This window comes from Arachis ipaensis, chromosome B10 (assembly GCF_000816755.2).
Source record: "Arachis ipaensis cultivar K30076 chromosome B10, Araip1.1, whole genome shotgun sequence".
Classification (NCBI taxonomy): Eukaryota; Viridiplantae; Streptophyta; class Magnoliopsida; order Fabales; family Fabaceae; genus Arachis; species Arachis ipaensis.
Genome location: NC_029794.2, coordinates 100,671,527 through 100,684,361, shown reverse-complemented (window position 1 = coordinate 100,684,361; position 12,835 = coordinate 100,671,527). Strand labels below are relative to the sequence as shown.

The following is a 12,835-nucleotide window of genomic DNA, read 5'->3' as shown; positions in this document are numbered from 1 at the left end:
TAACTAAGATTTATAAGATAACCATAGATTGCTTCAAACCAACAATCTCCGTGGGATTCGACCCTTACTCACGTAAGGTATTACTTGGACGACCCAATGCACTTGCTGGTAAGTGGTACTAGTTGTGAAAAGTGTGATTCATAATTAGTGCACCAGTGTCCCCTTAGTTGTTTTATTCTTCCTAGTTATTTTATTTATTGAGTTTAAATTTTCTTTATGTTCTTTCTTCTTTGCCTTCATGTTTACCACATGGTGCGTTTAATTCTTTTTGGTGTTTTGTGCTAAGAAAAATAATGGAGAGAGATCACATGGGTTACTACTCACACCCAATGAGTGATTCATATTATTATGAATGGGAGAACTATCCAAATTTTGGTTGGCAAAGTCAAAACCAAAGAAACTTCAGTACTCAATGTTCCAACTATCAAGAACCACCATCTCCATATTCATACCAAAAACCACCACCTTTCTATCCATATCAAGAACCATCATCTTTCTACCCATATCAAGAGCCACTATCTCCCTATTCATACCAAGAACCATCATCTTTTTACTCTTATCAAGAATCATCATCTCCTTCTTATTCATATCAAGAGCCACCATCTCCTTATTCATCTCAAGTACCATCAGATCTTGAGCTTCTCATGAAAGAATTCATACATGATATAAATACAAGTGTCAAAAATGTAAAGAAATATGTGCAGGTGATTATCAAGTCCCAGGAAGAGGAACAAGCAAATTCCTTCCTAAGAGATATGATGCAAGATCCTATAGAAGAAAGTGAGGAAATCAATCAAAGAAGTTTATACTCCAATGAATTAGAGAACTGTCCATCCTCACACATGGAAGAAGAGGAAGATGCAAAAACAAAAGAGGAAGATGCACAAACAAAGAAGGTTGTAAGGGATGAAAATAATTATGGGAATCTACACTCCAATGAAGTAGAGACTGGCATAGAGAGTGAGTTTATTGAATCATCAATTCAAGAAGTTCTTGATGAAGGGTACACTCTAACCATCACACAACACCCAAATTTTGAAATCAAAGAAGTGAAGGAAACCAAGGAAAGCACTGAAAAGGGGATTGTGACCAAGAAACAGAAGAAAATATCCATGAAAAAGAGAAGGTCAGAAAAAAATAATCCAACCTCTACACCAACAAGCAAGGTGAATCAAGTTAATCACAATAAAAGAAAGCTTGTTCGGAGGAATTTATATCAGGGGGCACTAACTTTTACCTCTCCCCCGTTGGAGACATTTCTTTTAACCAACTGGAAGAAGAGGAAGAAAATTTAACAATCAAGTGTCAAGCTAGTGACATTAAAGAAGCACTTGTTGGGAGGCAACCCGATAATTTCGTATCCTTAAGTTATTTTTCGTAGTAGTAATTTTCTTATTTATTTGATTTTTATTGAGTTTTTACTGTTTTCTTTCGTTTTAAGTATGTTCTGATCATGCAGCTATTTTAGAACAGGAACCGAACACTTCGGGAAAAAAAAGGGGGCACACGACGCGCAAGCGTCGCTGACGCGTACGCGTCAGATGTGTGTGCGTGAAAAATAAAATCGAACAAAGAGTTGAGCAGGAGTGGCGCTAGAACTATGTTTTCCGCACAAACAAGCCCACGCATACGCATACCTCACGCGTGCGCGTCGTTTGCGCTTTTAGCCACCCACGCGTGCGCGTCCCTAATGCGTACGCGTGACGCTGCAAATCGGCGTAAATGGGTGTATGGCCAGAGAGTTGTGATGGTGTGGGGTTGGAGCTGTGCTGGGCACACAAGCTCCATCATGCGTGCGCGTCATTTTCCCATTCTGGCCGCCCACGCGTACGCGTCCCAGACGCGTACGCGTCGCATGCGACGCCCAATTAAACCAAATCAGCGCCTGATTTCAAATCATCCACCCCCCAATACTAATTCTCTCTTGTTCTTTTATCCTTTTATTCTTCTTTCATCATACTATTTGTTTTTGTTTTCAGTTTTTCTTTGCTTGAGGACAAGCAAACCTTTAAGTTTGGTGTTGTCGCTACGCTTATGGCTTTTCTGCTTATTTTAATAGCACCAAAGGGAGATGAATGTTCTTCATGGAGGAATGAGATGGCCACTAGCATAACTGAGGTGGTTGAGTTCCTTTCATTCTATTTCTCTTCCGTTCTTATTTAGTTGTTTTCTGTTTTCTGTTACTTTGATTGCCTGCACGATCTTTAGTACTTTCAGTTCTTAGAATTTGTTTCATTCTGTTATTTGTCTCATGTACCGCTCACTGAACTTGAATCTAAAAAGAAAAAGAAAAATAAGTGATGTATTGCATGAGAAATTGAGTTTATATTGAAGAGTAGTCTTATTCACTTAAATGTGGTGGTATTTTCTGTGACTCTGAATGCATGACATGAACAGTGCATATTTGAATTTGAATCAAAGAATGTTGATGTACAAGGAACAGGAATTTAGAGAACTATTATGAAGTCTCTGCAATAAGTAAAAGTTTAATCCTTGAAGCAAAAGAAACAGCAAAGAAAAAATATAAAAAAAAGGGATATAAAAGCAAGGTCCAAGGCTCTGAGCATCAATGACTAGGGAGGTCAGACATGATTAAAAGCTCAAAGAGTTGTTTCCCTAGTCATATGCTTGTGGTGTTCTTGTGTCAAGTAATCCTTGAGACAAAACATTTAGAGTCGAGATCAATCGCAATTAGCAGAGTATGCCAAAGGCTTTGAGCACCACTATCTGGGAGTAGCTGAAAGAAAAATCAGAACTTCAAAAGAGTTCCCCAGTTAAGTGCTTGTGGTGTTTCTGTGTCAAGTGAAGCTTGAGACAAAACATTTAAAGTCACGGCTAGGCTCAAGGTGTAAAGCACAAAAGAAAAGAGAATCAAAGAAAATTTGCTGTGTTCAAGGATTAAATTGAAGTACAAAAATTAGAGAACTCATAATATGATCCGGATTCTAATTCCGAAAGACACTGACATCCCTCTGATGTGAGATGCCAAAATTATTCAGGATTGCAGTTGGAAACCCCACTATAAGAAGAGACACGAGCTTAATCAAACTCTCACTCTCATGCAAATTCACATTCTAAGCCTATATTAGTTTGGTTGCTTGAGGACAAGCAACAATTCAAGTTTGGTGTTGTGATGCTTTAGCATCTTCCCTATCTTTTCCTAGTGAATTTGCAATTAAATTTTTGAGTTTAATCAAGAATTAATTATCTTTTAGCCACTATAGATGCTACTTTGAGTCTTGTGCAATTCTGTTTATTTTAGGTAGCATTTGGTTGGATTTGATGGAGCTTCCGTAGAAAAAGAGAAGAAGGCTATATAAGTAAGGAATAGCTTAGAGAATGGAGAGGAAGCTTGCACAAATGGAATCAGCACAAGAATTAAAGGAGATGACCAGCGAGAACGACGCGTGCGCATACCTGACGCGTACGTGTAAAAAGCGAAGTTGCTCAGCGACGCGTGCGTATACCTGACGCGTACGCGTGACACGCGAAGAAGACCATCGACGCGTACACGTGACTGACGCGTACGCGTGACAAGCGCGAAGTGCAGAAAACGCTGATTTTAAATTCTGATTTAAACTTTTATTTTAAAATAGGAAAAGATATTATTTTAGTTTTAGAAGATAGATTTTAAATTAATTAGGATTAGATATAAAAGGGAGGGATTCCAATTAGTTAACTATTTATTCCACCTTAACCAAAATACATTTTATCAGAATCCTTATTTTCTCTGAACCATGAGCAACTAAACCTCCACTGTTAAGGTTAGGAGCTCTGTCGATTGTATGGACTGATTCTATTATTTTTCTATTTTAATTCATTTACTGATTTATATTTCAAGAATTATTTTCGTTCTTTATTTTATGAATTTGGGTGGAACGGAAGTATGACCCTCTTTCTAATTGAGTTCTTGTATAACTTGGAAAATCTCTTTACTTGAACAACAGCTTGAAAATAATTTCTCCTAAATTTCTAATTATCTGGACTTAACGGGTTACGTGACATATAATCCTCTTATATTTGGGTAATTAGGATTTCTGTGGCATATAAACTAGAATTGAACTTCACCCTCTAATTGGAATTAAGTGACCAAGGAATTGGTGGTTGATGAAAGTTAGAGTAGACTAAGAAGGTCTAAGGAATTAGGGCTTAGTCATATATAGTTTGCCATGAATTAAATCTTGCATGATTAAAATAGTTAGTAAGAAAAGTCAATCCGAAAAATAGATATCTCTGAAGCCTTAACTGTTTCTCCATATATTATTTTCAACTTATTTACTTGCCTGCCTTCTGAATTTCTGAATTATTGTTTAATGCTTTTGAATACCGAAACACTCTTTTCTGTTTGCCTAACTAAGTAAATCATTTAACCATTGTTGCTTAGTCCATCAATCCTCGTGGGATCGACCCTCACTCACCTGAGGTATTACTTGGTACGACCCGGTGCACTTGCCGGTTAGTTTGTGGTTGTAAATTTCCGCACCACAAAATACACCCAAATCAGACTACCCAAAAAAAATGTAATTTATACCTCTGCTAAAGATTTTAAACGTCATTACTTGAAAGCCACTTGTTGTCCACAAGACCATACTTCAACAGAAAATCATTCCAATTCCTATCAAATGATTCTTTGGTATGAGAGTTTCAAACAACATGGCTCCTTTCTTGTTCGATTTTTATGTGTCCCTTAAAGCCGTTTATTTTGCCTAGAATCTTTTTCATGATGTGCCAGATACACCAACAGTGAATTGTTGTGGGCATACAAGCCTCGATAGCCCTTTGCATCGATGCGCATTGATCGGTGAGAATTCCTTTCGGAGCCTTTCCTCCCATGCAACGAAGCCAACATTGAAATAACCATATGAATGATTGAATATCTTCGTTTTTCATCAAAGCGCATCCAAGAAGTGTTGACTGACCGTGGTGATTCACCCTGACAAAAGAACCACAAACCAGATTATATCTGAAACAGATTACGACAAAATAGAATTAAAATCATTAAATACACCCAAATAATGACTATATACACCCAAAAATATCCAATATACACCTTTGCAGCAGATTCATAAAACAACATTAATTCAGCATCATAAACCAGAACAGCATATTACCTGTTTGTATTATAGGTGGTGTCGAATGAAATAACATCTCCGAAATACTCACAGGCAGCTCTGCTCCTTGCATCCGACCAAAAAGCAAGCTGAATCGACTGATCGTCCTCGAGTTCGAGCTCGAAAAAGAAATTCTGATTCTTCTCTTTCATTCTTAATAAGTATTTCCCAAATTCTTTTGCATCGTCTAGTTCCAAAATATTCCGCACTTCTCTCGTGATGTAATTTCTCACGTCTTTTTCGATAAAATTTAAATCACGGTAACCCCCGGCTGCTGCAACAAATGATTGGTAAGTTTTGCTTGGTCTGATACCGGCTTTCTCGTTATTCTCTATGGTACGACGCACAGACATGCTTAGTTTCCTGTGCTGTTTGAGCATCTCTGCTTGATTTGGACAGCAAGAATGTGAATGATGCAACATGACTTTCGAAATGATCCAAACACCATCGTCCTTCAATATGTGTATATAAATTCTTGCAGGACAATTTAAACCAGCTGAGGGATTTGTCTTCTCGGTGGGAGATATTTTCAACTTCCATTTTCCCTCTCTACTACACGTAATCAATTGATTCTTAATTACGTTTCTCTTCTTATTTGTGCTGCGAACTCTTGTAGAAAAACTTGCAGCCTTCGCATAATTCTTGTAGAATTTTGCAGCATCTTCAAGGGTGTTAAAAGTCATCTCAACCTTGGGAAAAAACTGCTCATCAACAACACTGTGGCTACAAAATACACCCAAAAAATACGCAATATTAAATACAAGCATAAACTATAGAATGCAAATAGAACTATAAAACCATCATAAAAAATAACAACAATCAGATTCATGAATCATTATTAAACAGAAACTAAAATAATTCAACTAAAAGAATAAGACAATTCACCCTCAGTCAGATGAAAAGTTATAAACTGTAAATACACCCAAATTTTCTTAAAATACACCCAAATATTTCTTATTTATACCCAAACGTCTGATATAAAATACAGAAAATTCATCAGAACTAATATGTTAGATTCAATTCAAACAAGAAACAATGAACAACAAATTTAACAGACAAGGTTCACGGATTATTAAGCTACACAATCATAAACTATTAACTAGATTCAAATTCAGATTCAATTATTAACTGGAATTAAACCATACCTCAGGAACTTTATTGGATTCAATTTCAAAATCCACTTCACTCTGGTTCAACTAACAATCTAAAGTTGAATCATCCATTATCTTCAAAATGAATTTAGAGCTTGATTTCAGAAACAATAGAAATGGAGAAAAACGAAGAAAGAGAGCAGAGAGAAACTTACGTAAACGGTGACGGAAAATACAGAGAGAAACACACGAAAGAGATCGAAGAGAAAAGACAAGAAAACGCAGAAGAAGGAAATGAAATCCTTTCGAAGAAGGAAGTAAAATATTCGCGCGTTGATTGATTGAAAAATCTGTTAAGAAAGCGCGTGAAAGATACGTCCCATAAGAAGCGTGTTTTAGGGCTAATAGAATTTCAGAACTTGTAAAATTTGGACAGTTAAAAAGCTTGTATGTAAAAATTAATTGCTTAAATAATTATCCCAAGTGTATGTATAAATTAAGAATATCATTAAAAGAATATTATTAATTAACAACCTATCATACGCATGTCAGGTTTAATCTTATCTCAATAACAAAAAAATAAAAAAGGTTTAATCTTATCAACTTTTTCATATTTTGGCCCTTACTTGCCTCTCCAGCTTTTTATTCTTCACCAGACAACCGTTTCTTTTCACTTTTTGGTGAATAGAAGAAGCGATAATTGCATGAGTGCGTATGGTGGTGTGTGTCATGCATTTGATACTGCCATCTCTGTTCATAAGAAAAAAACAATATAAATGACAAAAAAATTCGCAGTGACAGAAAGATTGTGAAACAATTCCAATTCTAAATCCTCTTCTACAGTCTCACTAATAATCATCCACCACAATAATAATAATAATAATAATAATAATAATAATAATAATAATGTATGACACTATTCTGTTTTCAATCAACCATGATTTGATCTCTCTTCCACATTCTTTTTCGTCATCAATTGATTCAATTCCACCAATTCATTCATATTACATTAATATTTTCCTTCTTCTTTTTCGTTTTTCGGCGCCTCCGAACCGTGAAAGCCTTTGTCCACGTAACAAGTACGAGGTCAGAGTTTTAAGATTTCAAATTCTCTCTGTTTTTTTTTTTTTAATTTTCTATATATTTTGTTTTCAACATTCATATTGAGAACCGAATTCAAGCCAAAATCATAGAAACAGTGTGAATCGAGTGTCGGAGTTTTTTTTTTTTAAATGTATTTGTTTGATTTATTCTGGATTCTCTCACTCCCGACTAGCAATTTTGTCGTTTTATTCTACATTTGTATTTATTTTTTTCATTTATCACTTCGATAAATATAATTAATTTTTGTCGGCATAATAAATAACGCTGATATAAGTTACCAAAAAAAATAACACTGATATATCGACTGAAACCATTTCAGTAGAAGTGAAGCCATGGAATCTAAAGCTGTTCAAAGGTTACAGTTTCCAGCCATGGTGTATTCAGATAAGGGTGGAAGAACAGTACCAAGTGGTTCTCTTAACGTGTCTTGTGGTTTTATGGAACATAAGAAGCTTCGGGTTTTTGTTTCAGTGCCTTCGACGAAGATTCAACAGAGAAAGCTCCCTTTGAAGATTGCATGTTCTTATAACAAAGTTCCAGGTTGCTAAGATAATTAATTAATGACTTTTTTAATATAATTTTTATTGCAATCATACTTTCGTGTTCATTATTTATTTTTTTATTTTTTCAAATTTGTAGCTTCAACATTGAAATCTGAAAGCTTTAAGACTCCTCTCAGTGAAGAGTTGATTCTGAAGGTAAAAAAGTATGACACATTTCATCTTTCTTATGGTGTGGTTATGGATATGCCATTATTATCTTACTTGATTGAATCATTTAAATTTCAGAGTAAATCCAAAGAGGTGGAGCCGTATTTAAGTGGACGCTGTATATATCTTGTTGGTTAGTCTTTTGGTTCAAATACTCGTGCTTATGTTGTATACATTAATTACTATAGATGCCAAGTATAATTGTTAATTACTCTGGTCCTCTTCAATTTCTGGGTTTTGAGATTGCAGGAATGATGGGATCTGGAAAGACAACTGTAGGGAAGATTCTGTCACAAGTGCTTTGTTATTCGTTTTTTGATAGGTTGGTACTGTAATTAAGATCAGAAATTATTTCAAGGGAACAATATATGTATATAGTTCCATCTCAACATTTTCTGTAGCAATCTTTTTTCATGGGACCAGCGATACATTGATTGAGGAGGAGGTTGATGGAACTTCAGTAGCTGATATATTCAAGCACTATGGAGAGACTTTTTTCCGTGATAAAGAGGTCAGTTAAAAAATATCTTCAGTTTATGCGATATAAATCTCCTTACCTTTGTATAATAAGGACTCTTGTTATTGTATCATATCAATGTTTGGGATTCTTTTGCTGTTTTATTATTATCATCACAATATAGCCATTCATTTTCTGTGGTTATTTTCACGGTTGCAGACTGAGGTGTTGCGGAAGTTGTCAATGACGCATAGACATGTTATATCCACGGGCGGAGGTGCTGTTGTGAGGCCTATTAATTGGTATACCAATTTAATCTTCATGTTAACGATGAACTCTTATGGAGATTATTGAGTCTTCACTCATACTTAATTGTATGTGGAATTGCTAGGAAATATATGCACAAAGGGGTTAGCATATGGTTGGATGTACCTGTAGAAGCATTGGCTCAGAGAATAACAGCTGTAGGAACTAATTCTCGCCCACTTCTACATTCTGAAGTAGGAGATGCATACACTAAGGTAGTAATCAATATGAATTTGATCACAAAGTGGAGCAATTGGGATCAATATTGATTTTACACTTTGGATTTAATTTGCAGACTTTCATGCGTTTGTCTTCTCTTTTTGAAGAACGAAGCCAAGCATATGCAAATGCCAATGCCAAGGTCTCCTTGGAAAGTATGGTTCTCAATAATATTATTTCTTCTTCTCTAGTACCTTACTTAAATATGTGGGAATATAGCACTAGAGTAACATAACTATCTCATGGTATGCTTCCTAGAAAATCTGTATATGATTATTGTGTTATTTTGCAGATATAGCAGCAAAACTGGGCCAAAAAGATGTATCAGATTTGACTCCAACTGCTATTGCAATTGAGGTCATGTCACTTTCTGCCTTATTACCTTCTGATTCCTAAACTTAATTGTTTGCTCTTGATTACATACAATTGAAAACATTAGTAGAATTACCATTGGAACGCTTTCACTTATCTGACTTGAGGCTGTGTATTTCTCAGGCTCTGGAACAAATCCTAGGCTTTCTAAAGAGTGAAGATGGATATTGCTAGCTCAAGCTGGTTATAATTTCTCTTCAAACCTCATTTAGTGCAGGAGAATATGCTTTTCCTTTGTGTTTGGAAAGAATTGATGTAGTGCGGCACCAACATGGCACATATTTAATGTTCATGCACGATTAGTGTTACATAATTTGAGAGGAACTGCAAGCAGCAAGTATTCAGTATATACAGTTTTGATTTTTTCGTTCCATTATAAACACTCGTAGAGCATGTGCATAAACACTCGTAGAGCATGTGCATTGTAATATGATATGGTTATATCAGTTTTGTGTACGCTTTCTTCAGATACGTCTGCTCTTGTTGTAAAGTGACCCTAATTTCATTCTCTTCTACATGGCATACACTGGTGTTCAATTAACATTATATATACTTAACTCATTATCCATACTAGCCATACCAAAACTCTTTTTAAAACTTTTTAGGTAATGTTAATATATAATTCCTATTGTTTGAGAATTTGGATTAGCAGTTACTTTCTAAGAAATGTTTGGAACTTTGGATTACTGTCTAACAGTAAAGGGAACAAAATAGAATGGAGAAAAGTACCATATATAGTGGAATACACTATGGATTTATCACAAACACAACCTTCAATCTACAAGTTACTCATCCGCATCCATAACGCAAACAAAGGGAATGTTGAACTATTAAAGTGCTAAAATACACAAGACAATATACAGTTGTAAAATGCACATTACTATTTTGAGCAAACCCCATTTATTCATACAACAATGGAGCTGTAAATGCCACCTGATCAAACTGGAAAAGAACTTGTTGGATCAAGTGTCACAAAGCAACTGAAGAACAGTGCACAATAGAAGAGCCTTTTGGAACAGAAAGAACCTTCTGGAACCAATCAACCTCACCCCACAGTTCTACATTCTTCTTGCTAACTTGAATCTCAGCACACCAAATGTCCATGTCTTTCCCATTCCCACCACCACACTCCCACACCACAACCAACTTCCCACCCAAATCAGCCATGGTAGCACCACACAGAAACCGAGGCAACCCCTTATGCAACCCCTTCAGCTCTTTCCATACCCCACTCTTCACATCGAACCCTTTAATCTTCCCCAAGTAATCGTAGCAATAAAGAATATCATCCACCACGCACGCCCTCCCTCGCCACCCGAGGTCCAGCTCCGTTCCCACGCTCTCCCAAGCGCCGCATCTGGGATCTAACGCGATGCCGCCGCGATCCGCCATGGCGTACACCTTGCCGTCCACCACGGCGCTTGCGTGCATCCACTTCTCCCGAACCTCCGCGGGGCTCGCCACGCGCTCCCATTTCTCGGAGGCGGGGTCAAGAACCTCCGCCCAGTTGGCCGACCTGGCCCAATTGTCAGCGACGCAGCCTCCAATGACGTAAATCTTTCCGTCGACGACTCCCGCAGCGGCGAACTCGCGGCCGACGCGCATAGAGGGTCCACGTCGCCATCGGTGGAAGCGGCAGTCGAGGAGCCAGATGTGAGAGGAGGGAACGTCGTTAATGGAGCCGCCGATGACGTAGATGGTGGAACCGAGAACGGCGTAGGCAGAGCCGATAGCGGGGGAGGGTTGAGAGGGGAACGGGACGAGGAGGATGCGGGACGGGGTTCGATGGAGGGTGAACCAGAGGAGGGTGGAGGCGCATGAGCGGAGCGTGAGGTAGAGGTGGTGTTGGGTGGAGTTAAGAAGAAAGCGGGCGTGGTAAAAGTGAGGGGAGGAGAAAAGGGAGTGGATGGGCTTCGAGACAAGGGAGAGGACGGGGTGGTAGGGCCTAGGGATGCGTGCTAGGCAGTTCAGTGCCACGTCATCAGGTAGGGAGGGGATCAGGCATATGCCCGTCGGAGGTTCTGATTCCGATTCGGAAGAGGAGGAGGAGGAGGACGACGACGACATCGTTGCGAGGGGGACTGGGGAGAGGGCCTAGACGGATTTGGGGCTGAATTTCCTCGTTTTGGTGGGTGTCAGTCACTCTCTCTGTTTCGAGAAAGGCTAATTTTTTGGATATTATAAAGGGAGGAGTGTAATACATGAATCTTACACTAATTTGGTATAATACACTGGTACATAAGTTGTTAATGTCATAAAAAATAGTGACTAACAATTTTAGAAAGAGAAAAAAAAAAGTGAATGTCACCGTGCCTAAAAAATAGTATCTATTTATTAAAAAAAATTAAAAATTAATATTTTATTTAAAAGATATAAAAATAAATTATTTTAAAAATTTAAAATTTATCACAAAAAATAAGTTAGGCAAAAGTTAGACAACAATTGATAGGCACTATAGAATTGGCCAAAAAAAATTACAATGAGACTAACGATTTGAAATAGGACAAAAAATTTTCATACTAAAAAGCTTCTACCTCCTTGTCCAATTAAACACAAGAATGCGAAAAATCAAATAGAATATTGTGAGTATCACAAATTTTATGGGCATTCTATTAACGATTGCTACGATTTAAAGAATATCATAGAAAAGTTGGTTAGAGAAAGTCGACTAAATAGATACTTTGCTGATGGGTCGAACTACTTGAGAAAAAGAAAAAAAGATAAAAAAGGGAACAACAAGAACATCCACCTCAAACTCCTGAGAAACACATACATATGATTAATGGAGGATTTGCGGAAGGAGGAATATCAAAATCATCACGAAAAAGTCATTTAAAAGAGATTTACCGAGTTAGGAAAAACAACAGACTCTCCGACTTGCCCACCATTTCGTTCACTAAAGAGGACGCTCAATGGATAACACCTGAACACAATGATCCCGTGGAAATAAAGGGAGTGGATGGGCTTCGAGACAAGGGAGAGGACGGGGTGGTAGGGCCTAGGGATGCGTGCTAGGCAGTTCAGTGCCACGTCATCAGGTAGGGAGGGGATCAGGCATATGCCCGTCGGAGGTTCTGATTCCGATTCGGAAGAGGAGGAGGAGGAGGACGACGACGACATCGTTGCGAGGGGGACTGGGGAGAGGGCCTAGACGGAGTTGGGGCTGAATTTTCTCGTTTTGGTGGGTGTCAGTCACTGTCTCTGTTTTGACTTTTGAGAAAGGCTAATTTTTTGGATATTATAAAGGGAGGAGTGTAATACATGAATATTACACTAATTTGGTATAATACACTAATACATAAGTTGTTAATGTCATAAAAAATAGTGACCAACAATTTTAGAAAGATACAAAAAAATAAATTAAAGGACAAAAATTTTTTAGAGAAATATGTCATATCAAAAAGTTTCTACCTCCTCGTCCAATTAAACACAAGGAGACAAAAAGTTAGATAGAATATTGCGAAC

At 37.4% G+C, this 12,835-nt stretch overlaps 3 protein-coding genes across 4 annotated transcripts; 1 reads left to right on the top strand and 2 right to left on the bottom strand.

The window, feature by feature from the left end:
- Positions 4,536-5,806, bottom strand: LOC107621048 (protein FAR1-RELATED SEQUENCE 4-like). The gene is made up of 2 exons (XM_021113123.1): positions 5,112-5,806; positions 4,536-4,963 (listed from the first exon to the last, which is right to left on the bottom strand). The coding sequence occupies exons 1-2, from the start codon at positions 5,792-5,794 to the stop codon at positions 4,645-4,647; spliced, it is 1,002 nt and encodes a 333-aa protein (XP_020968782.1). The 5' UTR covers positions 5,795-5,806; the 3' UTR covers positions 4,536-4,644.
- LOC107624378 (shikimate kinase 1, chloroplastic-like) lies at positions 6,892-9,911 on the top strand. 2 transcript variants are annotated; one of them, XM_016326877.2, is made up of 11 exons: positions 6,892-7,288; positions 7,626-7,846; positions 7,946-8,004; positions 8,095-8,149; positions 8,266-8,338; positions 8,440-8,527; positions 8,693-8,775; positions 8,865-8,994; positions 9,075-9,153; positions 9,291-9,355; positions 9,494-9,911. In XM_016326877.2, exons 2-11 carry the CDS (start codon positions 7,639-7,641, stop codon positions 9,542-9,544), a joined length of 891 nt encoding a protein of 296 aa, XP_016182363.1. In that variant the 5' UTR covers positions 6,892-7,288; positions 7,626-7,638; the 3' UTR covers positions 9,545-9,911. The 2 variants fall into 2 exon arrangements, with proteins under 2 accessions (XP_016182363.1, XP_016182362.1); XM_016326876.2 differs by having other exon boundaries at positions 6,892-7,294.
- Positions 10,084-12,652, bottom strand: LOC107622838 (F-box/kelch-repeat protein SKIP6). Its single transcript, XM_021114200.1, has 2 exons — positions 12,362-12,652; positions 10,084-11,308 (listed from the first exon to the last, which is right to left on the bottom strand). The coding sequence occupies exons 1-2, from the start codon at positions 12,488-12,490 to the stop codon at positions 10,340-10,342; spliced, it is 1,098 nt and encodes a 365-aa protein (XP_020969859.1). The 5' UTR covers positions 12,491-12,652; the 3' UTR covers positions 10,084-10,339.